Source organism: Ochlerotatus camptorhynchus, unplaced genomic scaffold, assembly GCF_037179485.1.
Source record: "Ochlerotatus camptorhynchus isolate MF236.1 unplaced genomic scaffold, CSIRO-AGI_Acam_v1.1 ptg000361l, whole genome shotgun sequence".
NCBI classification, from domain to species: domain Eukaryota; kingdom Metazoa; phylum Arthropoda; class Insecta; order Diptera; family Culicidae; genus Ochlerotatus; species Ochlerotatus camptorhynchus.
Genome location: NW_027040849.1, coordinates 3,869,887 through 3,895,168, shown reverse-complemented (window position 1 = coordinate 3,895,168; position 25,282 = coordinate 3,869,887). Strand labels below are relative to the sequence as shown.

The window sequence follows — 25,282 nt, the reverse complement described above, 5'->3', positions numbered from 1 at the left end:
GATCTCATTGCAAAAATTCATGTGCGGGACACATAAAAATAATCTTTGAAATTTTATCAGTGTAGCATCTAATATCTATGTATATAAACATTTCAAAAGGTCCTATTTGCATTGAACCACATCAACCTTCTCTTTCATTAATAACTCAACTTCAAAAGCATTCCCTGCTGTGTTCAACATTATAACCTCAAGATAATAACTTCTGCTATCAAACTATATACATGAAACGAATATCAATTATCTTATTCATGTGTTTCACTCATACATTTTTGCCAAAAAATAAGTCTTATACATTCCATAAGACAAACCACATGGGTCCTATAAGAATGCATAAAAAGTATGTGTGACCGCTTATACATTTCATTTGACACATGATCTTCATTAACTTTTTACAAGGCGTCTGCTTATTAGTTGACTTATACATATTATGAATAATCAGCAATAGAAATTTGTCAAAAGGTATAAGGAGATTTCTATCCGTGTAGATTAACAATAGCACAGCGCCTTATGTGTGCAAAATAGCCTTGACTTAAAGGGCCAAACACAATGAACGGAAGCGGAACGGAAACTGCAAGTTTGGCAGTTGTCACAAATGACAAAAAGATGCCTAACCGAAGTCGATTTGGTTCTTACTAGAAATACTCAGAGGGAGAGATAAGCGGAAGGAATGTTTTTAGCCAAATGAACTGTCAAAATCTGAGTCAATCGAACATTCCCATTAGAAATTTTCCGATGATTTCTTATTCTTACTAGATTAATTTAGAGAGTATTGCAATCCCACAGAAATTCAATCACCTTTATGTTTCGTGTGCTTCTCAAATTCAACTAGTTTTTTGAATAAAAAAAAACAATATTGTAACTCTATTGATTAATTGATCTTAGTTGGTTAAGTAATAGCACCAAGAAATGAGCAAAATATTGCAATGCACTCAATTATTATTTTGCACGTAAATCGATCAAAAGTAAAAGTCATGTGAAATGCTAGCTTCTAGCAAGGGTTGCAAGATTATTTAGGTACAAATCCCTGCTGCCGAATTTTATTTTGTTTTCTCCGCCCATCTCTCCCTCTGAGTATTTCTAGTTCTTACCTGGGAGGGAGAAGCAAATACTACACACAAAATCTAATAAATCAATCACAATATTGCGCAAGAAAATTCTTGGCAAATAAAAATTATCAAGTAATTTGTTCCCATAATGAGGGGTTTCGGTTTGTCGTGTCTCTGTTGTTTACGTGTTACCGTCGGATGACTTAATGCTTGCGGAAAGTTGGAGTTGAAAAATCACTTGTAGAAACTCGTAGTGAATCAGCCAAAATGAAGTGTCAGGTGAAATACTGCGGCCGGAACAGCAGGAATTATCATGAATTGGGTTTTTTGCGCTTTTCTACTGATTATATCACAAGATCCCAATGAATTAAGTTCTGTCGGATGGATTCCGGAACCTGCGAAATTAAACCAAGCTCGCGAGTCTGTAGCGTAAGTGTTGACGGTACAAGTGTTTTGCATTTTATCAATGTTGCTATGATCTTTTTCAATTATTTGCAGGCCCATTTCTTAGAGGACTGCTTCAGCGTCGATAAAAATGGGAAGAAAACGAAAAAAAATGTCGTTCCGTCGATTGAAGCTTTCTTGCTACCTCCTGAAGACGAACCGGAAGAGAGCGATCGGTTGTTGGACTTTTATAAATCCCGTCCCCTCTACTCTTCGCCGGCTCTTCTGGATCATAACTACGCGAACTTTGCTGCTGTGGTGCCTGAATGGGTTGCTATTGGAGATGAGAAAGATGAACAGAACACTGAAGAGGATTCAGACCCGGAAGTCACCAGGAACGATCTAGATTTGGAGGAAAAGTTCGAACCACAAAGTGAACCGGTCTGTGGTACAGCGTGTAACGAAGGGACTCAATTGGGCTCAAGGATTAGAGCTAGTGAGAAGGAAAATTCATTCAAGTTGTTCAGGTACCCAACCTGACACCTGTAATTATTGGAATTAATTTAATTACGGCTACTTCCTGTGCCGGAGTTGAAGTTTTGCGTGCCCCTCGATGCTACCCGTACCCAAATATACCCCTTACCCGATCCGAACTCAAAAATATTTTCTTCGTATACTCGTACCCGACACGAACCCGAAAATTTAGAGTAACCGTACCTGAATATCTCTACAACCCCCTCCATTTTGAGAAAACTATCAAATTTACGATATAACATGCTTGATACACTACAATTTAGCTAAATTACATACCGATTCCTGAACTGAAGAAACGAAAATTTTGCAAATTGTTTTCAAGCAAGAAAATATTTTGTATTCGATATCAATACTTCCCATTGATTGATGTTTTGTACTGCTGGCTCCCACTGACAGTTTGTGACAGCTCATTTCTGGCTTCACTTGACATTCACATTTTCCGAGTCTGTTTCTCCCTCCCAGGTTCTTACTAGTTTTCAATCCGACTTGTTTCAACTTGTTTCCAAAGAATCAGACAATATTTTTCTGCGTGCATAGTGAACATCGGAAAAACAGAACGAGTGTAACGCTCTGTTTCTATTTCAGTAGCGGGCATTGGCTAACGTTGCTAACACACGCTCAAAGGAAAAAGAGAGTGGAGTAACCGTCAGCGCGAAAAAAAAGAGTGCGAGAGCTGAAACCGCAGTCGATCGGAAAAGTGACACAAAAATGGCCGAGGAAAATCAAAACATCATCTGCGCTCCGGCAGAAAGTTCCATCAAAATCAACAAATGGAAGGTCCGCGAAGGATATCCGGTGACCACCGGCAACATCATTTTGTTCTACGAATGCCTAAATGGCAGCGAGAAGGACGTCAAGCGTCTGAAAGCCACCAAAGCGGGCGTCGTAAAAAAGCGCCTCGCTAAAGAAGGTGAAATTGTTGATAAAGGGTAAGTGCGCCAGATAGTGGCTTGTTGGCTTTCGCGGCTTGTCGATGTTGTTTCTCGCGTATGGCGTCGTGTCGTGAGGAATAATAATTTGTTTTGATTTTATGTTTTCTTGAATGCGCGGATTTTGGAACATTTTTAGGAAACCTTTGCTTGCGTTGCAACAATGTAGTCATACCACCGTCATTAAGGATATGTGTGCCGATTGTGGGGCAGATTTGCGTCAAGATGACCAGGCTGGTGGATCTGAGGCTTCCGTCCCAATGATACACTCCGTACCGGAACTGAAAGTTACGGAAACATTAGCTAAGAAGCTGGGACAAGCAGACACGGAACGGTTGCTGAAGGACAAAAAATTGGTTCTATTGGTTGATTTGGATCAAACATTGATCCATACAACTAATGATAACGTTCCAAATAATTTGAAGGTAATATTCACTATTTTATTTTGCTAGCGGTATGAACCCACTTAACTAACGGTATTATTCTTCAAAACAGGATGTGTATCATTTCCAATTGTATGGTCCGAATTCGCCATGGTATCACACGAGACTTCGACCGGGAGCTTTGCAGTTTCTAACTACGATGCATCCTTATTACGAACTGCACATATGTACGTTTGGAGCCCGCAATTATGCCCATATGATTGCACAATTCCTTGATCAAGGTGGAAACTTGTTTTCTCATCGAATTCTGTCACGTGATGAATGCTTCAATGCAACTAGCAAGACCGATAATCTGAAGTATGCATTCGATGATTTATGGTTTAGTTAAAGTTCAAATGTAATCTTTATATTACAGGGCTCTCTTTCCTTGTGGAGACTCGATGGTATGTATTATCGATGATCGGGAAGATGTGTGGAATATGGCAGCTAACCTCATTCAGGTTAAACCCTATCACTTCTTTCAACACACCGGTGACATCAATGCACCGCCAGGAATGTCTAAACATGAACTTGATGGGAAGGGAGTCGATTTCAAAGGTACAGTATTATAACATAGTATGTAGGTTGACAAATTGGGTCTTACTGTTGCACTGGTTAAATTTGCAGATCTCATCAGTCAATTTTCAAAGGATAAGAAAGATAATGAAAAAAATAACAGTCGGCCACCAACGCCAAAGATTGAAACTGAAGAGGAAAAGACGGATGAGGGTCCCCCTCCTAAAGAAGAGAATGCTTCGTTGTCGACTAAAGAAGAAACAAAAGACGTTGAGCCCTCAGGCGAACTGAAGGAGAAACCCGAGGACAAAGAATGTGATTCAAAAGATCAGTCAGAGGATAAATCGCCGGAAAAGGATTCTTCACCTAATGAGTCCACAAGCAAAGAAAACAATGATCAAGACGGTGAGGAAAATCTAATTGAAATAGAAGATCCTGATGATTATCTGCTGTATTTAGAGCATATCCTCATGAAAATTCATGAAAAATTCTACGAGGAATATGAGAAAACTAAAGAGGTGAGTTTCATTCAGGACTAGAAAGTCGGTTGTTTAAAACGTGGTACTAAATATCTTATTTCCTTTTTTTTAGATTTCCGACCTGAAAAGGTTAATCCCGCAAGTAAAGTCACAGGTGCTTGTCGGGTTCAACCTAGTCTTTTCCGGATTGGTCCCCAACAGTATGAAACTGGAAGGAAGTAAAGCATATCAGGTTGCACGCAGTTTAGGCGCCAAAGTAACACAGGATTTCCAGCCTGACACCACCCACCTGGTGGCAGTCACCTTTGGCACTTCTAAGGTGCACAATGCTAGGAAAAATCCCAAAATAAAAATCGTTACCCCAGAATGGCTTTGGGCCTGCGCCGAGCGATGGGAACACGTGGAAGAATTGCTTTATCCATTGAAACAGTCTAAGCCTTCAAAAATGCGACAACCCCCGCCGCACTGTCATAGTCCGGGTAAGTTTCCTATACACTTTGGCGTATTCTGCGCGGCGTGTGAGGTGAGGTGACACGCTGTCACTTCTGAAGTGACAATTGTCACCTCGCGTGAGGTGACTCTCCATTTGATTTGCACGGAGACTAACCTCACCCGAGGTGACAATTGTCACTTCACCTCACCTCACACGCCGCGCAGAATAGGCCTAACTGTTGACGTAGAACTTGATTTTTAAATTTTTATCCGTTTTAGAACATGCTGTAAACTACGGAGAAAGTAGGAAAGCCGGAGGGTCTTCGAAACCACGGGAGGGCTCCCAGCAGGAACCGCCAAAATTCATCGATACGTTGAATCCGTTGCTCAGCTTTTCAAATGACGATCTGGACGCCATGAATAATGATTTCGACGAGTTCTTCGAATCGGACGATAGCAGTAGTGATGATGAGCCTGTCGACATCGAAAATCCACCGATGAACAAATCGCTGCGGAAGCGGAAACGCAAGGAGGAAAAGGAAAACCGACGCAATATTTTCAAAGAGGAAGACGAATCCAGTAAGACTCTTATTAAGTACAATGAAGAAGAAAACGATAACAGCCAAACGAACCTGAGCTCGGATGATGATGACAGTCCAAGTGCTAAGTTCAGGCGAGGATGTGGTCTACCTTCGGACCTAGATATGGGTTCGAACAGCGAGGGCAGTATCGATCCAGTGGATGATGTGGATGACGGCGATTGGAATATGATGGGCGCGGCGCTTGAGAGAGAATTTCTCGGTTTGGACGAGTAGGATCGCTTTCTCCGGTAGGTAGTGTAACTATTTCAGTGGTAGTACAAAAGTGAACAGTGACCTCACCAGCATGCGCGGTTTATTATTCTTTTTTCTCCGTTCCATAGTTCTCTTGTTACAATGTTGTACATATATAATGAACCGGTTTCTAATGTTTGAGAACAATTTTAATTTAATTTCCTCAATTGTACACTAGTTGCTAATTGTTAAACGGTAGAGTTTTATTCTAGATGACACTTCCAAACTTGCATTCACACAGCAAACGGTTGGTCCTTTCCGTCCTCGTGATATTTGATGTACGTTTCGCCGTGTGTAAAATCTCGAGTTCCCTCGAGCCGTCCTCTCGGTGGGGCCTTCTCGTAATCGAATGCTTCTTTCGATTTGCCGTACAATCTATTGGCATCCTCAATATCCTCGCGATACTTTCCAGCTGTAACCTTCTTGCCCGTGATCGGATCCGTCACATCTCCCAGTGGAGAAACAATCTCCTCGAGGGAATGCGTTATCAATCGGGTCAATTTTTGCGGTAGCTCTTTGATCAACACAATGTCACCAGTTTTGCACTTTTTTGTAGGATCATGCACAAAGTAAAACTCGTCTTTCTTAAAATACTGGAAAACAAACAGAATTTATTCAACCTACTGATGTTCAACCCTTTTATAAGCCGTATGGAAATTCATACGATTTGCAACAGGAATGAGTGCTAAAAGATTATGCAATGCAAACACTAGCATAATTACCATATTGAGATTGGTGTCCAGTTCCATCCGTCGTATGCGGATTTTGGATGCATTTTGTTTGATACAAGGCATCACCTGGCCCAGCAGCAGCATGAATGTTCTATTAGCCATTACTAAAAACTCCAGAAATAAAGCGTGAAAAGATCGATTGCTGCCGAAATTGGCGATCTGCTTTTGTAAACAACGTGACTTCGTTTGACAGCAACATAAGCGCAACCAAAACATTGCGTAACGAGGGGCACGTAAAAGGTAACTAACGGGACTCACAATTCAATCCCGCCGAAGTTGTCAAGATTCTATGATTGCCACGGAGAGAAAAAGTACAGAGAGGCCCGAATAAAAATGAGCATCAGCAAAAAAAAGCCATAATTAACAAATACCATAAACGAACGGTATCCCGGATGGTAGAACTATCCCACAAATGTTTTGGATGATACCCTGAATACGTCGTTAAGCTCTTATAATACTGTAACATTCAAGGGGTAACTTACTGTCGCCTTGTGTGTAACACCGGAGTTACCCCTTTCCACGAACTTTTCTTGGGAGAAAAATAATCCAACTTGGAGCTTTACGTGGATGAAACTGGGCAAGTGATAAGAAAAACCGTGAGTCTAGCTCCGGATACCTTTTCCTATTTGGCGGCAGTCAAGGGGTAAGTCACTCTGCCACCATGTGTCTGTGCTTATTGTGTTTCTGGGTGTTTCATTGTGTTGACCGAGCTGTCAAAACTTCAACCGAAAATATATCTTTACTGATGGCAACCATAACATAACGCTGAAAATGACATCCCCCTGCGACTCCCGACCCAAAAATTAATTGCAAATTTCACCCATTGCTTGATCCTTCTTCTCGGGTGGCACGTGCTCATTCGTCTTCCTCCTGCTGCGAGAGGACCAATGCCCGTGTCAAGGACTAATCTTCGGACAAGTTACCAACAAGCAATACGAAACAGGAGGGTGGTGAGCCTGTCAATCTACATATACATAGCGCGTTACTAACAAGTGCCAAGATTTTGGTACTTAGGGTTACCATTTTTCTTTGATAGAGTGACCAGAGAACTTTTCTGAATGTTTTTATTTTTTTGCAAGCATTTGAAAAAGTTATTTTGTAATCGGTATCATAAAATGATCGGTAAAAGTGTTGATAATATGTTTAATGGAAAGCGTGTTTGTTTTTTTTGTGATTGGAAACAAAATTCAGACAATCCCTTTGCTGGATGGGTTATTTGTGTTATTTGTACAGCAAAACATTTAGGATCTGATTAAATGCTTTTGGTTGGGAAACAGTGTTTTTATTAGTTGGAATGTTATGTGTAAACTTAGCGTTTGGGGGTTATTCGATTGAAGGCAATTTATGATTGTACGCCTTATGTTGGTGTGGTTTTTAATTTACCATTGGGACCTTCAGTAGGAAGTTCTGGATCGTCTATAACAGGTACGGGACACACCCACGCCCATTTTCATTTTTATTTGCGCTGTCTCTCTCTGTCTCTCAAATGAAATACAGTGTATAAAGTTTCGAATCTTATTTATTCATAATAACCAGGTTTCCAAAAACTGTTCTCAGTGTCCTTCAAACAAAATTAATTTGGTAAGTTTATTACGAACTGACTGTTTAAATGGTTGAACCGATTTGCTGTATCGTGCAAACCGAATTTCAAATAATTGTGAATAACCAGCTTGATAAGATCCACACGATGATTGCATTCGGGTTCTGGTTCATTTTTCGAACCGCCTCTTGTCGCTGGGGAACCTGAAGAAAACCAGCAAAACATACATCACGGGTTGGTAATAACTAAAAATCATAACAACAGAAATTACCTGTGAGAGGGAAATCCACCGTCCGTAGGTGATTTGTTCAAATCACTCTTGCAGGATGGTCGCATGCTGCTGCTGTTTGAACCAATTATGCTAACTATGACGATTTTCAAACAAAACTTTTCGCGAAACTACCGAAACGATCGAAACTACCGTCCGAAAGACGAAAACTCGATGAAAACATTATATGAGTGAATCAAAACAAACACCGATTGACAGAGTTGACTGATGACCGGGCGCCATGATGGTTTTGATACCAGTTACGATATTTTTGTCAGACAGCACCCCTCTGATACGAAGCTATCGATTTTAAATTGGCTCACTACTTGACTAGCCTATTGGTCCCAAGCAAATCGATTAACGTGACCCATTCTAGTCGAAATTCTAGTACTACACTATGTTTGTTTTGATTCGCTATGAAAGTTTGACAGATAAAATGAGAGGTTCGTGGATTTTCCTATGTTTCGAGGGGTGCATCGATTAGCTTGGGACCGAAGAGAGTACCAGAGCTGAGCCAAAAAGTTGAGCACGTTTCTTCGGGACCTTCTGGTCTTAGAGTTACCTCTATGATTAAACTGAGTTTAATGTCAAATTGATTAAATTTTAAGCAAAATGAGAATAGTTTAATTTATCAGTTCGGGATAGCTATCATATACACTTAATCTAGCTCGGTAAAATCTCCAAAAGCCGATTACTTCGGCAGTAACTTTTGCTGATATCTCTGCAAAATATCTGTTTGTTAGCTGATATCTCAGCAAAATGTTATTTGTTAGCTGAGTCTCGGCAATTGTTTTACTGAATCTCAGCAAAATAAATTGCAGAACTACTCGGCTGTTGGAAACTCGGCGAAAAAATTTAAGTGTGATAGACCCTTTTCAAATGTTATGCGAGAATACGGATTATGTCAAGAGTAATAGCAACAATCAATACGAAACTAACGATTTTAAATTGGCTCACTACTTGACTAGCCTATTGGTCCCAAGCAAATCGATTAACGTATCCCATTCTAGTCAAAATTCTAGTACTACACAATGTTTGTTTTGATTCGCTATGAAAGTTTGACAGATAAAATGAGGGGTTATTGGATTTTCCTATGTTTCGAGGGGTGAATCGATTAGCTTGGGACCGAAGATAGTACCAGAGCTGAGCCAAAACGTTGAGCACGTTTCTTCAGGACCTACTAGTCTTAGAGTTACCTCTATGGTAATAGTACGTTCAGACTACAGAGTTATAACAACAATCAATACGAAACTTACGATTTTAATTGGCTCACTACTTGACTAGCCTATTGGTCCCAAGCAAACGATTAACGTATCCCATTCAGGTCAAAATTCTAGTACTACGCAATGTTTGTTTTGATTCGCAATGAAAGTTTGACAGATAAAATGAGGGGTTAGTGGAATTTCCTATGTTTCGAGGGGCACATCGATTAGCTTAGGACCGAAGAGAGTACCAGAGCTGAGCCAAAAAGTTGAGCACGTTATTAAGGGACCTGCTAGTCTTAGAGTTACCTCTATGGTTATAACATGTTATAGCGCTATCTTGATGGTGGTTTCTGTGTTGCAATTATTTGACAACCGTTATAACATGTTATAACTCTCCAGTCTGGACAGCGTTTAAATTTTTAAATAGCTGTATCTGCTTTGGTAAACAAAGCTTCAAACGTCAATTGGGTTCTTTAAGGGTATTGAGGTAAATGCATATTCGTAATCTGCATTAAAAATGAAACCCAAACCCAAAATTTAATCAATTTTGATACACTGGAACTATTTTAAATAAGTACGATTACATTTGCAAAAATCACCTTATTAACGCCCCTTGGTGTCACTTTGTATGGGAGCGAGCTGTCAGATAGTCAGTTTAGTGTCAAACAGTGAAGTTATTATTTTGCTTTAAATCTTGATTTAAAAATCGAGATGAAAGTGTGTGGGTTCGAAAAAAATATCGCTGTGCTCAGAAAACGAAGTTCTTTCAGATGATATATAAAAACCGATTAATTTTTCAAAATTAAAGAACCCAATTTATCTTAGCTCGCCCACGCAAACTTACACCACCAATGTTGAGGAATCTTGACCCTGATGGTGTTGTTAGTTTGGGTGAGCGAGCTAAGAGTTTTGACAAACTGACGCTTGAATCTCTGCTTACTATAACCAACAATCAATACGAAACTAACGATTTTAAATTGGCTCACTACTTGACTAGCCTATTGGTCCCAAGCAAACGATTAACGTACCCCATTCTAGTCGAAATTCTAGTACTACGCAATGTTTGTTTTGATTCGCTATGAAAGTTTGACAGATAAAATGAGGGGTTATTGGTTTTACCTATGTTTCGAGGGGTGAATCGATTAGCTTGGGACCGAAGAGAGTACCAGAGCTGAGCCAAAAAGTTGAGCACATTTCTACGGGACCTTCTGGTCTTAGAGTTACCCTAATAAAAAATAACCATAAACGAACGATAACCCAAATAATTGAACTTTTCCACTAATGGTTTGGAAGATACCCAGAACACGTCGTTAAGCAAAATAACCATAACAATTTTATTAGGGTACCTCTATGCTATAACGCAGATACAGCTATTTGAAAATCACTCTTGCTTCAAGATTAGGCCATTTTGGCAATTTATTCGAGATTTATATATAGACGAGTGCACGGGTGATTTGAGTTCACTCACTCGACAAAAAGTGACACAACAGCGGGGCCCTGTTTACTACTTTTTAAAAAATAAACTAATGAAAAAAGCTTCCTGAGACAATTTTTATTTTCATTTGAAAACAATAATATTTACCATAAATGAAATAAAGAAGCGAAAAATACATTCTCTTGAATAAACCGTATCTATGCATTGTGAGTATATTTCGATTTTATACTATGGCACACATAAACCATTTTTATACTAAGTTTGCTTTCTCTCCCTTTATACCGACCTTTGCGTCGGTACGGAGAGTTGCTATTTAGCGTAACTTTTATACTATTTAGATTTCAATATTTTTTGAGTGTGCACTCGTCAATATGGCAATTTATTAGAGATTTAAATGTGCATCACTGACGTACCCCTCGTCACTGTAAATCCCGCCAGGATTTCACCGCCATTTTTGAAAAAGAAAACAAAAACAAAAACCACAGGCCGACGACAGTTAATAGTAAAGAACAGAACAGAGGTAAGCGGTCAACGTTTCAAGCGTTCCAAACAATCAATCTCTTCGTGTGTTGGAATGGTTTGTATGATTAATTTGATTCTGAGTTCTTAGTGAGGAATGCAGCATGAATTTCACCTGTGTGATTTGTTCCGACTTGTTTGTGCCCTCGGATGATATCCATATTACACCCTGTGGGCATATATTCCACTATGTCTGTTTGGTGCAATGGTTGGAGCGGTAAGTTTATTTACCTAAGGCAGCGTCCATCAAGTACGTCACGCTCTAAGGGGGGAGGGGGGTTTGCAATGATAATGCATTTACACGATGTTTCAGATTCGTCTAAACTGAACCTACCGAAAAATAGGTGAACAAATTTGGGATCTTGGCTGGGATAGCCAAGTTGAGCAATGAACAACATCGATCGGATTCAGGTCCATTTGTCAACTTGTCACTCCCAACTTTGTTCATCAATTTTTCGGTAGGGTGCAACTACTCAAATTAGAATTGTTTTGAAATAGCGTGTATAGGAAAAACGTGACGAAAGGGGGGAGAGGTTTGATTTTCAATAAATTTCGCGTGACGTTCTTAATGAATGCTCCCCAAATAGAAATAAGCTAAAAAATATTAACAATATTCAATTAACTGGTTTTAGTTCAAAAACTTGCCCCCAATGTCGGAACAGATGCATTGAACAGAAATTGACTAAGGTGTACTTGACCATTGCCGCGAATGTTGACAGTCCGGACGACCACGCGGCATTGATGCAAAAATTGGATAATTTGACCCTCTCGGTACGCGAAAAGGATAAGACGATCAAAACATTACAGGAAAAGGAAGCTTCCTGGGAGGCGGAACGTACGAAGATAAAGAAAATGCTAACGCGCATGGGAGAGAAAATTAAAGACAGAGATTTATCGATCAGTGTGTACAAGGTGCAATTGGATACGCTGAAGCTTAATCATACACATCTTCATAAGATGGAGGAAGAATTGAAACAGCTGAAAGATAAACTGCGCCTTATGTTAGCCCTTGAAAATGTACTCAACTCCACCTCGAAGGAAGTTGATGAGATTCTCGCCTTGAATGATAATCCACGTGCGCTGGCCGTTTCGGTGGCCACACTGAAAAGGGAGCTCCAAGCGTCTGAATACAAGATGAACGAAAAGCGTGACCGGATAAAGTCTATCCAGAAGGACTTGTCGGATGAGCGAGCTAAACGAAGCGACGTTGAAGACAAACTATCCTATGCGGATAGTGAGAAGTATCGGCTGGAACAAGAAGTGAAAACGTTGAAGAGAAATGCGGTCATTGATCTATCCACCGAAACGGGATCAGATACGAGCATACCGAATACTCCTGACCAACAGCCGAAACGGAAGCGAAGCGATACAGATTTAAATGAAAGCACTCCAACAGCAGAAAGAGTTCGCGATATCCTCGAATCGGACTCGCCATATCTTCGCATAAAATCGTGCGGCGCTGGTCTGATGCCTATTTTTCGACCTGGTCTCAGCGCATCGGCAGCTTTGGGAAAAGCCGGCTCCACTGGGCTCAGCAAGACCATCAGTGATCCGAGCGAAAAGTACTCCATCTTCCGACAATCTCGTCCGGCGGATAGTTTGAGATTAGGAGGAGCGAACAGAACCCCTTTGGACCCTTCAATTAAACTTGTGACAAATAGGAAATTCATCAAGATAAACAGATGCAGCACATCGGCGAGACTGAAGTCAGGTCAGCTAAGCAACCATCCCTCGACAAGGCAGAAGAACGGGAATACAATGAACGACTACCTCGCTGGTTTTCCTACATCGGAGGATTTTAAATGATTGCCAAATCGAGTCATGTTGGTTTTTAATCATTACTTTACTTCATGTTAATTTGATTTTAATCAATCTTTCATTTCAAGACCATGTGAAATTGAGCCTTTAAGCGAAATAAATAAAATAATGTTGAATTTAAATTTGTTATATCTTAGATACTGCAGGCAAGGTATTCTGGTCCTATGGTGAAGTCGAACCTTGAAGCAAAATAATAAAGTAATGTTGAATTTAGAACTTGTGCTGTAGATCTACTTTGTTTTTACCTGATTGAAAGTTATTTAATCGAATTAATGAAAAGACCACAGCCATGCTTGGCATACACAGTTTTGCTCACGAACTGCTCATTTGCTAATAACTTTGCACAAAGTTGACGAAACATAGTTCTGTTTGAAGCAGTCGATAGAATAGAGTTTGAGCTTGTTATAGATACGAAAAAAGGAGATTTTAATTCTAGTTATAAACTGTATTTGATATTGCGCTGCCAAAACTGAAGTGAGATATGCTCGCTGCAGATCTCGGATTTTAAGTGTAAAAATTCATTGGTGTTGATTCAGATGTTAAGATTTACCTGCTCTTTGCATGTCTACAGTAGACTAGGATTCTAATCTATCAATTACTTTAAAGAAAACTAAATTTCAACAGCTGAGTGAAAAGTTATTAACAAGTGAGCAGTTGGTGGGTACAACTGTGCATGCCAAGCATGGCCACAGCAACTTTTGTAAACAAAGTCAACGCCTGATACCACCGGCGTTCCTATTTACGAGACCAAAACAGGATAACAGAATTTCTGCCGAAGGAAATAGGCAATAAAACAGAAGTATCTTCGGATAAACACATCACCATAAAGAACACCAACTAGGTTAATTTCCAATAGAAATTTTATTCCGCATTGAACTTCACTTCACTTATACACTTCAACCATACAGTTTCGAATATCGAGGTACGGTCTCAACAACGAAAACGGTACGTTTCGGGTAGCATTCTTGATCACGGATCAAATGTACATCAGCAAGAAGAGATGGAGATGATGGAATAGCTTACAGCTTGACCGGAGGTAGCTGTCCGACGAACTTTGCCCTGCGTTCTTCAGCGCGCTTAACCGATTCCTCACGGGACAGATTGCCCTTCTTGGAGAATCGCAGGTTGTGCAGGAATTTCTGGCACATCTGAAAGATTTATACGTTCAGTCATCCTGGAGCGGTTTGAACAAGCTAAATATACTTACCCCACGGGTCGATTCGGTGCGCTGGCGTTTCGGCTTGGTGATGCCGTTCTTGTGAGCCTTTTGGTCTGTAAAATAATAGGAATGTTTGAGGGTAACTGCCGTATGGACCATTTCAAAACAATTAACTTACTCTGGTTGTGATTGGTGTGATTCTTGGACTTGGCCATTGTGTATTGAGTTTACTGCCTGTGGGGATAGAGGAAACAACAGACACGGAAGGTTATAGCGATGATCAATAAAGCAGTGATTTTATCGTATGAAAAAATGTCTTGAAACAAAGTTCATTCTATCTGGCACAACACAGTATCTACTAGCTTCAATTAACCAGATTTTCTCTGGTTACCATTACGCTTTACGCAGAAAAATCAAAGAAATTCACTCACTTCGGCGGACACAAAACTTTATTGCCACAAGTTGAAAACCGGAAAGAGTAAGCAAAGCGTTTGACAGCTCTATTGTCACACGTTGTCAAAGTGGCGGAAGTTTACGCCGGGGATAGGATGCCACAATGGGAACACGGTATGAAGAAATACCCAACACGGTGTTTCGCGAAAACCCATTAATGGGTATAAAAACACCCATTTCAGCTAAAAGTGCCCCTCCTCATTTAATGGGTAAACTATGGTTTACTCATTAATGGGTAAATGGGGGATCTGTCAATAAATGGGTGTTTTTTACCCATCTTTTTGAATTGTGTTTTTCGTAAAATGGGTAAAAAAAAAAACCCATGTCCTCGTTGACATAAAAAACTTTCTAATACATTGGAAATAAATGCAGGTGTTCCGATCAAATTGTATTACACGAAATATTATGATACCATATTGGATAAAATTGTATTTACTCATCCGTAAGCCTCTCCAATGTTCGGGATTCTAACCTTTTCCGGAGATCGTCCATTTTCGCTAAAAAAAAGCTGCTGACAGCAGCTGTTTGCATTCCCAATGAATCCGTGAAGAAATGAGACGATAAAATTTCAAAGTGTTTTTTCACCCATTAGTGGGTAAAAAATATACCCATTATTCAACCGGGAACTGATTCTTTAAATGGGTATTTTTTCACCCATTTTATGATTTCAAAATTCCCCCATTTTTTGACAGCTGCATACATGGTTTGAAAATGGGTATTTTTATACCCATTAATGGGTTTTTGCGAAACACCGTGAACACGCGCTATTGAAATTTTAAAGGCTCTGAACCATTTGGTGGATTATTTTAACTTTTGGTTAAAATTTGACAGATGGAAATTTATCGATTAACCCTACTATCCGAGCGTGGTTATTTCTGACAAACAAGAAGTTAAATGTTGACAACCGTGGCTGAGTTCTTCTCGAAAATCGGTCGATCGACAGCACACGGATTTTCAAACATCAAGAATAACTTTCGAAATGTCACTTTTAACCACGAGTTAAATTTAACTCAGCAAATGGTTCACAGCCTAAGTACCCAACACTGAGAAGAAAATTACTCAGTTTCGATACATGGTAACCCTCAAAATACCCAATAATGACTACAAAGTAAGCATTTTCGAGGGAAACTGGGACTACCCATTAAATGAGTAAAATTTTACCCATTTATGAGTAATTACGACTACAAAAACAAGTAGGAAGTATTCATTTTTGAGTAACAAATACTCATAAATGGAATATTTTTACTCATTCAATGGGTCGTCCCAGTCTCCCTCGAAAATGCTTACACTCAAAAAAATTGAAATCTAAATAGTATAAAAGTTACACTAAATAGCAACTCTCCGTACCACGGGACTGACATCAAATGTTTCCACTGTGGGATTTCACAAATTTGACAGTACCCTCTTAACTGGTCTATAAATTTATGGCCCATAACAAACTTGAACAACATATACGAACTTTGCAGATGTATTGCATATTATACAGCTGTCGCTTACACCGCATGTGTTTGTTTTGCGTTGGTTGTAAGTGTGTGAGTGAAAAATAGCAGACTACAGAAAAACACTGGCTTCCCTAATAAAATTGTTATGGTTATTTTGCTTAACGACGTGTTCGGGATATCATCCAAACCATTTGTGGAATAGTTCTATTATTTGGGTTATCGTTCGTTTATGGTAATTTTTTATTAGGGTTAGCAACCCATTGGTCCGTACCGACGCAAAGGTCGGTGTAAAGGGAGAGAATGCAAACTTAGTATAAAAATGGTTTATGCGTGCCATAGTATAAAATCGAAATATACTCACAATGCATAGATACGGTTTATTCAAGAGAATGTATTTTTCGCTTCTTTATTTCATTTATGGTAAATATTATTGTTTTCAAATGAAAATAAAAATTGTCTCAGGAAGCTTTTTTTATTAGTTTATTTTTTATTAATAATATTTAAAAAAATACTTCAGATTTCGATGCTGCCCAGCAGATTACAGGCGCAGTAGAAATCCGGTGGGACAAAGCCCTTCACCAGCGCGAAGCTCCGAAGGGAATCCAGATGTTCTTATTCCTGTCATTTTAGTAAACACTGATCGAATCCCGCATAAGCGCGAACCATAACATAAACCTTACCTAAAATGGTTAAAATTGTTTATAATCCCTGCTAAACTTCAACTGAAATGGTTATGGAACTTTACATGAACGTTTAATGATAAAGTTTTAACCTTAAGTATTATAGTTTTTTGGAAGTGGACCTTACAAATAATGGGTTGTTAAGAACCATTACCATTCAAAATTCTTGTTTTCTCCATACATTTTCGGAAAGAAAACTATACTAAAACCTTTTAACTTATGGTTTGAGAACATTAATGGTAATGGTTATGGTAACCAGTAAGGTCCATGAATGGTTTTGTAACATCGATCAACTTTATGTGGAATATATCGCGAATTGGTTGCCTGTAAATTACTGATTACCAATTCACGATATATTTCACGTAAAGTTGAGTGATAATACAAAACCATTAATGGACCTTACTGACTACCATAACCATAACCATTAATGTTCTCAAACCATAAGTAAAAACGTTCTAATATAGTTCTCTTTCCGAAAATGTATGGAGAAAACAAGAATTTGGAATGGTAATGGTTCTTAACAACCCATTATTTGTAAGGTCCGCTTCCAAAAAACCATAATACATAAGGTTAAAACTTTATCACACAAACGTTCATGTAAAGTTCCATAACCATTTCAGTTGAAGTTTAGCAGGGATTATAAACAATTTATAACCATTATCGGTAAGGTCATGTGATGGTTCGCGTTTATGCGGGATTCCACTCCGTTATTCGGACTTAGTATAATTTTGACCAAAATTTCAATCGAGCAATGTATAAATTTTGAAAAACCATAAAATGCATAAAATTTAATCTATATTCGTTTTGTAATATTTTTGAGTGTACTTTGTAGTCATTATTGGGTATTTTGCGACGACTCTACATATAAGTAAAAGTTACCGTGTATAAGTTTCGTACACGGTAATAAAAAAATACCCAAAAAATAGGTTTAAAGTACTCAAAATTGAGTATATTGCTTAAAGTGTTCCGTTGGGTAAAAGTTGAACTGACAGGTAAATACTTTTTACTCATAGGTTGAGTAAATATTACAATACCTAGCGTTGAGTAAAAAAAAACTTGTAATTATGCCCTTATCATAATCATGGTGATACCAAAATATTGAAAAAAAAATACATAAGTCTAGATTCTCTTCGACATTCTCTAAAACACTCGCTTTTCGAGAATATAGGTGCTTCGCATTAATTGCATATTATAATATGTCTTATCGATCTTTATTTTATATTTCCCAAAATAAGCAAGTCCAAAACTACCCAACGCTAAGTTTATCAAGTATAGTTAACGTTGCGTAAAATATACTTAAAATTGGATGAAAATTTCCTCCAGTGTTATTGCAAACTACGGCGCCATAATTGTTTCGATCTTTGACAAGGCAAGTTGGTTTCTGTATATTTTTCAGTTTTAAGGATTATTTTAAACACAAAATTTATGGACAACTCCTGTCTCGTCTCCTGATATTTTTGATTGATTGATTTTGTAAGTATAATATTATTATAACAGCATTGGTTGATTTTTAATTCTATATTAAACTTCTCTCTGCAACAGTGGATTCCGATTTTGTTTGCTGTGTTTTTTTCTAGGTTTGGCTGAGCTTCCGGCAGGCTTAGCAGTGGTTGTGTGATAGCCGTTCGAGCTTACAGCAGGATCAGTGCTGTTTTGTAATTGGATCACCAGATTTTCTTGATTTGGCCGAGTGTCCGGCAGATTTGGTGAAGCTTCCTGCCAGCTACAATACGACCGTTCCGGTCAATACCGGTATTGTTCCTTGCCGTTGAGAGTATTTTGTAAGTATGACGTTATTTTAACATCATTGCTTTATCTTTAATTTAACATTAAACTTCTCTCTAGCAGTGGTAGCCGGATTGCGCTTTCACCTCGCTTGAGGTGGTTTTTTCGGTTTTGGCTGAGCTTCCGGCAGGCGTAGAGTGGTTGTGCGACAGCCGTTCCAGTTGTTAACCACTTCCCTGGTTAACGTTGGCGGTGGATTTCCTGGATTTAACTGAGCCTCCGGTAGCTTTGGCTAAGCTTCCGTTCGGCTACAGTACAATAATCGTTCCGGGTTAGTGTTGTAAGAATGATGTTATTTTAACAACATTGGTTGATTTTTAATTCTATGTTAATTTTAGGTTTCTCTCTGCAGCAGCAGTTCCATTTTCATTTCGCTTGTCGCGGATTTTCCGGATTTGGCAGAGCTTCCAGCAGATTTGGTTAAGCATCCGGCTGGCAACATAACAATAGCCATTCCAGTTGACAACTGTAGTTGGATTACACTTCCACTTCACGGTGGATTTTCCGGACTTGGCTTAACCTCTGACAGATAACATTGCAACCGTTCCAGTTGACAGTATTTTGTAAGTATGATGTTATTTTAACAACAACGATTGTTTTTTAATTATATAATCAACTTCTCTCAGTAGCAGTTGTAGAAGGATTTCGCTTTCACTTTACTTACGGTGATTTTTCCGGATTTGACTGAGCTCCTGGCAGGCGTTGCAGTGGAAGCAGCCAGTTGACAACAGTACCCGGTAATTTTTACGCTTCCTCTTCCCTTGCGGCGGATTTTCTGAATTTGGCTGAGCCCCTTGCTGATTTGGCTAAACCTCCGACCGTTCTAGTTGGCAGTATCTTGTAAGTATGATGTTATTTTAATAACATTGATTGATTTTAGGTTATATATTAAATTTCTCTCTGCAGCATTGGTAGAAGGATTGCGCAAAGCGCATTTCACTTGCGGTGGTTTTTCGGTTTGTCTGAGCTTCCGATTGGCGTACAGTCCAATCAAACGTCAAACGGTTTCGAATTGATGATATCACGGAATGGCTTGAAAGAACCAATGTTGCTCCGGAAACTCAATGACATGATATCGGTAAATGTCTGGGGAACGAAACATTACAGTAAATGTAAATCCGTCACAGAGCTAACTGTGCGATACAAGGAATTTTTGAATAATTCAACAGTCGAATGAAATGTGAAAAATTTTGTATATTGATTTGGTCAATAAAAATTGATTTTCAGTGGTCAATTAAAACTTTTATAAACTGTATTTTTATTTGTTTGATGATTGAAACAGCTTCTTTTTCCGTTAGGTTCTTCTTCATTGTCTGAAGAAATTATTACAGATTTATATATATCGTAAATTCAATGAAAACGTCACCTATTGATCTTTTTTACCACCTATATTTGCTGGCTTTATTTGGCTGGATCTTCTCCGAATCTCTTTTACCTACCGGTAAGTTAATTTTACGCAACGGTGGCTTTTTTGGGACTGCATCAATTTACCTAGCAGTTTCGCCAATTTACCCAAAATTAGGTATATCTACTTTTACCCAAATTTACCTTATTGAACGATAGTACAAAGTTGAGTCAAAAGAAGCCAATTTTGGGTAGTTTTTCATTTCCGTGTAAACAACAACAGACCTACACGCTAAGAAAAAAGTATGCATTAATGTTTAAACTTTAACCAGTTTCGAGAAAACCCGCACATATTCATAAAATGAATAAACGCTGTTTACTCATCGGATGAATAAACACGTTTTTCTCGAAAGTGATTAAATTTTAATCATTAATGAATAAAGACGTTATTCTCAAAAGTGGTTAAATTTTATGCACTAGAAGGAATTTAAATGGCTGATTTCGTTTATTTGAAACATATATTATTATAAATTACAATCGAATAAAATCCAATAAAAAGTAACGTTTATTTCAAGATTCTGGTTCGTGTTGCTGTTTGGTCCACCGCCTTAGTGACCTTGTACACGGTGACCGGGGAATACTCCGTTCTTCTGCTGCCGGCTGGTCCCCTTGGTTTCAACGCAGAACACCTTAGCACAATCCGGAATCGGATGTTTCCTTGTTTTCGCGATCCTTTCGTCGACCTTCCCGTTCCATTGCCCGGCGAACTCGATCCGGATAATTGTGCTGCCGTTTGAAGCCCTATGTAGTGGGAATCAAAAGTTTTGAAATAACAAAACAATGTACCTTGTTAGATATACTTACTTTTATCATCGACCATCTCTTTGGCCTGATCCCACACATTCTGTCCTGTTTCCAAAGTCGGAAACAGAATCGGAAGAAAACTTTATTTTCGTTCCGGCACTTGATTGCGAAGGAAGCCGCAATTTCTGGTGCTCACTTCACTGATGACTTCATCTTGGAGTTCTCACCGCACTCCGGAAATGAAAACAAAACTATAAGTTAGTTTTAAATTGTATAATAATAATATAAACAATCTATCTACCTGCGAAAAGTTGATGAATGATGGCCGCTGCGGTTTCGGAAAATAATTGCTGCCAAGTTTTTTTTCAGCCACTGGTGAATAAAATTTAGACACTTATGTTACAAAATGGTTTTCTCTGGAAATGTCTAAATTGTATACACTTTTTTGCTATAAATTTCAACCACTCTATGACAGCTCGAACAAGCTCCCAAAAGTGGTTAAAAAATAGTCATCAATGCATAAACTCGTTTTTCCGTGTAAGAGCAACAGACGAATCAGAAATGCACAACATAAAAATAATTAAACCCAAATTTTAATAATTAAAACATATTAATAATTATGATTATTATTTAGTATTCCACTTCAGTCTCGCGTGTGTTTCTGTTCATTCCGGACCCGATAACTTTTGTGATTGTAGTTAAATTGGTTTATTTTGAGCAATGCTCAACCTCAACGTTGGAATCTTGGGCCATGTCGATTCTGGAAAGACAACGCTGGCCAAGGCGCTAAGTGGCATCGCAAGCACGGCGGCGTTCGATAAGAATCCTCAATCCCAACAGCGGGGGATAACCTTGGACCTGGGCTTCAGTGCTCTTCTGGTGGACTTGCCTGACCACCTGAAGGCCCACAGGGATGGCGGAAGTGAGTACGACAGATTGCAGTACACGTTTGTGGACTGCCCCGGTCATGCCAGTTTGATACGAACGATTATCGGTGGGGCCCAGATTATCGATATGATGATCCTGGTGGTGGACATTGGAAAAGGAATCCAGACCCAAACTGCAGAATGCTTGGTGATTGGAGAGCTGACATGTCGGAAAATGATAGTGGCGTTGAATAAGATTGATACATTGGAAGAGGACAAACGGGTGAAAGTAGTGGAGAAAATGAAGAAAGGCCTCGGGATGGCTCTGAGTAAGACGATTTTCGCCAGTTCGCCAATAATTGAAATATCCGCGGCGAGTGGGCTAAACCTGGAGCGATTTGTTGAAGCGTTGAAGGGGTATTCGTTTGTTCCTGAGCGAACCTACGGGCTGCCGTTCCTTTTTGCAGTCGATCACTGTTTCACTATCAAAGGCCAAGGCACGGTTTGTACGGGTACCGTGCTGCAAGGGCAGATCAAGCTTAATGAAGATGTGGAAATTCCAAAACTGAAGCTAGTCAAGAAGGTCAAATCAATGCAGATGTTCAAACAGAGTCAGCAAATTGCTAAACAAGGAGACCGCATCGGCATATGTATTACACAGTTTGATCCTAAATTGTTGGAACGGGGGCTGCTGTGTTATCCTGGCTATGTATCAGATATCTATGCAGCCGTGTTACAATTGAATCCGATTCAGTACTACAAAGGCATCGTGAAGCATAAGGCAAAATTTCACATTACATGTGGATACGAGACGGTGATGGGCACTGTAATTCTTTTCAAAGGAACTGATCCAGGTTTTACGATTGCCGAGCAGTATGAGTTTCTTGAAGAGCTAGGCCAGGATGCAGCAGGGGAAGTCTCGCCGATATTGGCTTTGTTAGAATTCGAACGGCCAATTCAAGCTGTATCAAATGCCCTAGTAATTGGCTCCAAGTTGGACACCGACATCCATTCTAGCCTCTGTCGATTGGCTTTCCACGGTAAGCTAGAGTACAGCTGTACCGATAAAGACTACTCGACTAGTTTCCTACCGCAGTTGAACATTTTCAAAGAGAAACGTAAAACGGGAACAGTTCAACGGGTGGTCAATGAAACGGAACTCATAGCGGCTGGATTGTTCAAGAAGACGGGCAACAACCGGCAAGCGTTCCTTGGATTGAAAGTTCAACTTAGCACAGGTGAGTGCGGGGTGATTGAGGATTCTTTTGGGACCACATCGAAGGTGAGACTCAGGTTTATGGAACCATTGGGTAAGACGACTTTGGATCTTTTGAATAAGAAAGGTGCCTCAGAGCAGGTAAAAGTGGAGGTCAAATACAAAAAGTATCTGTTTAGAAAAGATGGCAATAAAGTTGTTCAGTGAGAATTAGAATCAGTGCGTGCGGTTTTATCCGATCTTCCTTGATGGTTTGTGGAATTTCTCTGCGAGGTTTTTGAATAACAACAAATTGAAATTGAATTTTGAACATTTCCTTTATTCAGTATTCATTATACTAAAATTAATAAAAAATAAACATTAAAAAATCCATTTCTATTGCGGTTTACTTTCTCTACTCTGGATATTTCTTCTTTATGTTGTTTCTACCTCATCATTAATATATCAGCTATTTGTATTGGAATCTAATGTTTTCTTCTTGTGTTTCAAAATATGATTAAATTTGGCTTTGAATAGGCTCATACATATACATATTTTTTCCATCATTACTCACTAATTTTGGTTGCTTCCCTATCGTTCCTTTCGTGATCTACCGTAGACTGAGAAAAAGGTGACAAAACAGAAAATAAAACATTATCATTCCTTCTAGCATCCCGTTTCGTTCCATCATGCAAGAGGTTGTATTTGACTAGATTTGTGTCCTTCATTCGTAGACCGCATCCTACCGTAATTAGTAAATAGTCTTAGATAGAAGATCTTGTTGAGAGAAAACTATGCAGTGCTGTGGTCCAGATTCCGTTTTAAATCGACCAAAGGCCGAATAAGGATCTGTGTACCTATTTATACATACTCTAATATGGTTTATAAAGAAGAAATAATTAAAGTTCTGTTCTTGATCAGTGGCACACTGCTGCCGAAGTTGTTCGACAACAAGCACCACTGAAGAGTGAACATACATATTCACTGTATTTACATGCATCCATTATATGTAGTTGAATCAACATCTACTGACTAAGTGTAACCACTATCACTCTACTTTTACAAGACCTTTCCAACTTTTGTTGCTTTTATGATTTCGGTATTCATATGGAACGTAAAATCTATGTAAAATGAACATGTATTCCGATAGCTTTTACCGAAGACTGATAATGTTCTCGCTTCCCTCACAGCCTTTCGATATAAACGTAAATTACGATCTTCATTATATGTTCAGTAAATATGTATAATCAGCTGTTCAAGCATTTAGTCGGGAGAAAAGCTACGGAACGATATATATGCACGGTTATACCATAGAGGTTATACTGTTCTGAATTGAAAATTTCAAACTAATTAGAATGTAAAATTCCTACTTGGATACATGCTTCTCTGTTAAGTTGCCTTGCTTTCCTCTGCATTGGTGGCCTTTACGAAAATTACGACAAATTATAGAATAATGTAAATAACTATCACAACTACAAGCGCCATCGATAGCACCACGATCGCCATCCATTGTCGACGGTCTGGAAATAAAGTAAAAGGTTCCGTTTTAGAGGCCATATAATCAACCGGTGGAAACTAACGATTTTAAATTGGCTCACTACTTGACTAGCCTATTGGTCCCAAGTACATAAATCGATTAACGTACCCCATTTTTTTAATAATGCGTTTATTTTTCCAGGCTCATTTGCCGTAGCCGATAATCATCGTTTAGATTACAAAATTACTTAAAACTAACGTTAGTAAAGCGGGGTCGATTAATCGCGGCTATCTCGAGTGTAGGGGTAACAAATTGTAACAAACGGATGGCAGGGTAGGGATTGAGAACACAAGGTTTTTTCGAGCAATGTACTCTTGATCTCGAACTAAGCGACATACTAGTTGAAAAGACGAACATGGGAGTACACCGATGGGAAGCTAACAACTTGCGAGAACACAAGATGACACTAACTACTAAATCCTCAAATCGATCCGTTTCAGAAACACATACATTAAATTCATGTATCTCGGCTCGCCAAGATGTCTCTAATGGTTGTTTTCCTCGGGCCCTGAGGGATGTGGATAACTCAGATCTGACAACATGGTGTAGGGGTGACCAAACAACATGCTCGATATCATGATAACCACTGCCACACGCACATAAATTGCTGCCTGAGAGCCCAATTCGATAGAAGTGCGAGTCTAACGAACAGTGATTGGACATAAGCCTTGACATAACTTGAGCTTGAGCTTGATTGACCGCCCACGGTTGCTACTCTGTTACTGCCAGATCAGCTGTAATTACACAGAGAACCAATAGGCCGCGCCCGAACACAGGTCAAGAAAGGAATGGGAAGGATTGTGTTGACATGACACTCGCTTTGATGGAAGCCGAGAACACCTCTGCACTTCCACGAGGAATCACTGGGATGTTGGATAAGAGGGTTGGGTTTGCAGCAGGGTTCGTTTTGGTAAACGATAAGCTGA

The 25,282-nt window shown here is 39.2% G+C and overlaps 6 protein-coding genes across 6 annotated transcripts in view; 3 read left to right on the top strand and 3 right to left on the bottom strand.

Annotated features, from left to right (window-relative positions):
• Window positions 1-2,627: 2,627 nt before the first annotated feature.
• On the top strand, window positions 2,628-5,768 carry Fcp1 (RNA polymerase II subunit A C-terminal domain phosphatase Fcp1). Its single transcript, XM_065231719.1, has 7 exons — window positions 2,628-2,893; window positions 3,033-3,318; window positions 3,389-3,633; window positions 3,692-3,873; window positions 3,943-4,349; window positions 4,423-4,789; window positions 5,022-5,768. The coding sequence occupies exons 1-7, from the start codon at window positions 2,673-2,675 to the stop codon at window positions 5,555-5,557; spliced, it is 2,244 nt and encodes a 747-aa protein (XP_065087791.1). The 5' UTR covers window positions 2,628-2,672; the 3' UTR covers window positions 5,558-5,768.
• On the bottom strand, window positions 5,703-6,461 carry mRpS17 (mitochondrial ribosomal protein S17). The gene is made up of 2 exons (XM_065231720.1): window positions 6,298-6,461; window positions 5,703-6,168 (listed from the first exon to the last, which is right to left on the bottom strand). Exons 1-2 carry the CDS (start codon window positions 6,406-6,408, stop codon window positions 5,809-5,811), a joined length of 471 nt encoding a protein of 156 aa, XP_065087792.1. The 5' UTR covers window positions 6,409-6,461; the 3' UTR covers window positions 5,703-5,808.
• Window positions 6,462-11,304: 4,843 nt separating this feature from the next.
• On the top strand, window positions 11,305-13,193 carry LOC135709643 (E3 ubiquitin-protein ligase TRAIP-like). The gene is made up of 2 exons (XM_065232027.1): window positions 11,305-11,490; window positions 11,906-13,193. Exons 1-2 carry the CDS (start codon window positions 11,378-11,380, stop codon window positions 13,077-13,079), a joined length of 1,287 nt encoding a protein of 428 aa, XP_065088099.1. The 5' UTR covers window positions 11,305-11,377; the 3' UTR covers window positions 13,080-13,193.
• A 740-nt stretch (window positions 13,194-13,933) lies between these two features.
• RpL29 (ribosomal protein L29) lies at window positions 13,934-14,723 on the bottom strand. The gene is made up of 4 exons (XM_065232028.1): window positions 14,682-14,723; window positions 14,429-14,484; window positions 14,299-14,363; window positions 13,934-14,239 (listed from the first exon to the last, which is right to left on the bottom strand). Exons 2-4 carry the CDS (start codon window positions 14,463-14,465, stop codon window positions 14,111-14,113), a joined length of 231 nt encoding a protein of 76 aa, XP_065088100.1. The 5' UTR covers window positions 14,466-14,484; window positions 14,682-14,723; the 3' UTR covers window positions 13,934-14,110.
• Window positions 14,724-21,328: 6,605 nt separating this feature from the next.
• On the top strand, window positions 21,329-23,050 carry eEFSec (eukaryotic translation elongation factor, selenocysteine-specific). Its single transcript, XM_065231839.1, has one exon. The coding sequence runs from the start codon at window positions 21,479-21,481 to the stop codon at window positions 23,045-23,047; it is 1,569 nt and encodes a 522-aa protein (XP_065087911.1). The 5' UTR covers window positions 21,329-21,478; the 3' UTR covers window positions 23,048-23,050.
• An 89-nt stretch (window positions 23,051-23,139) lies between these two features.
• The window catches only part of Syx6 (Syntaxin 6), a 37,337-nt gene continuing 35,194 nt past the window's right edge, over window positions 23,140-25,282 (bottom strand). The window contains exon 5 of the mRNA XM_065231898.1: window positions 23,140-24,339. Within this exon, the coding sequence (XP_065087970.1) occupies window positions 24,263-24,339 (77 nt within the window). The 3' untranslated portion in view covers window positions 23,140-24,262. The remainder of the gene's footprint in view (window positions 24,340-25,282) is intronic.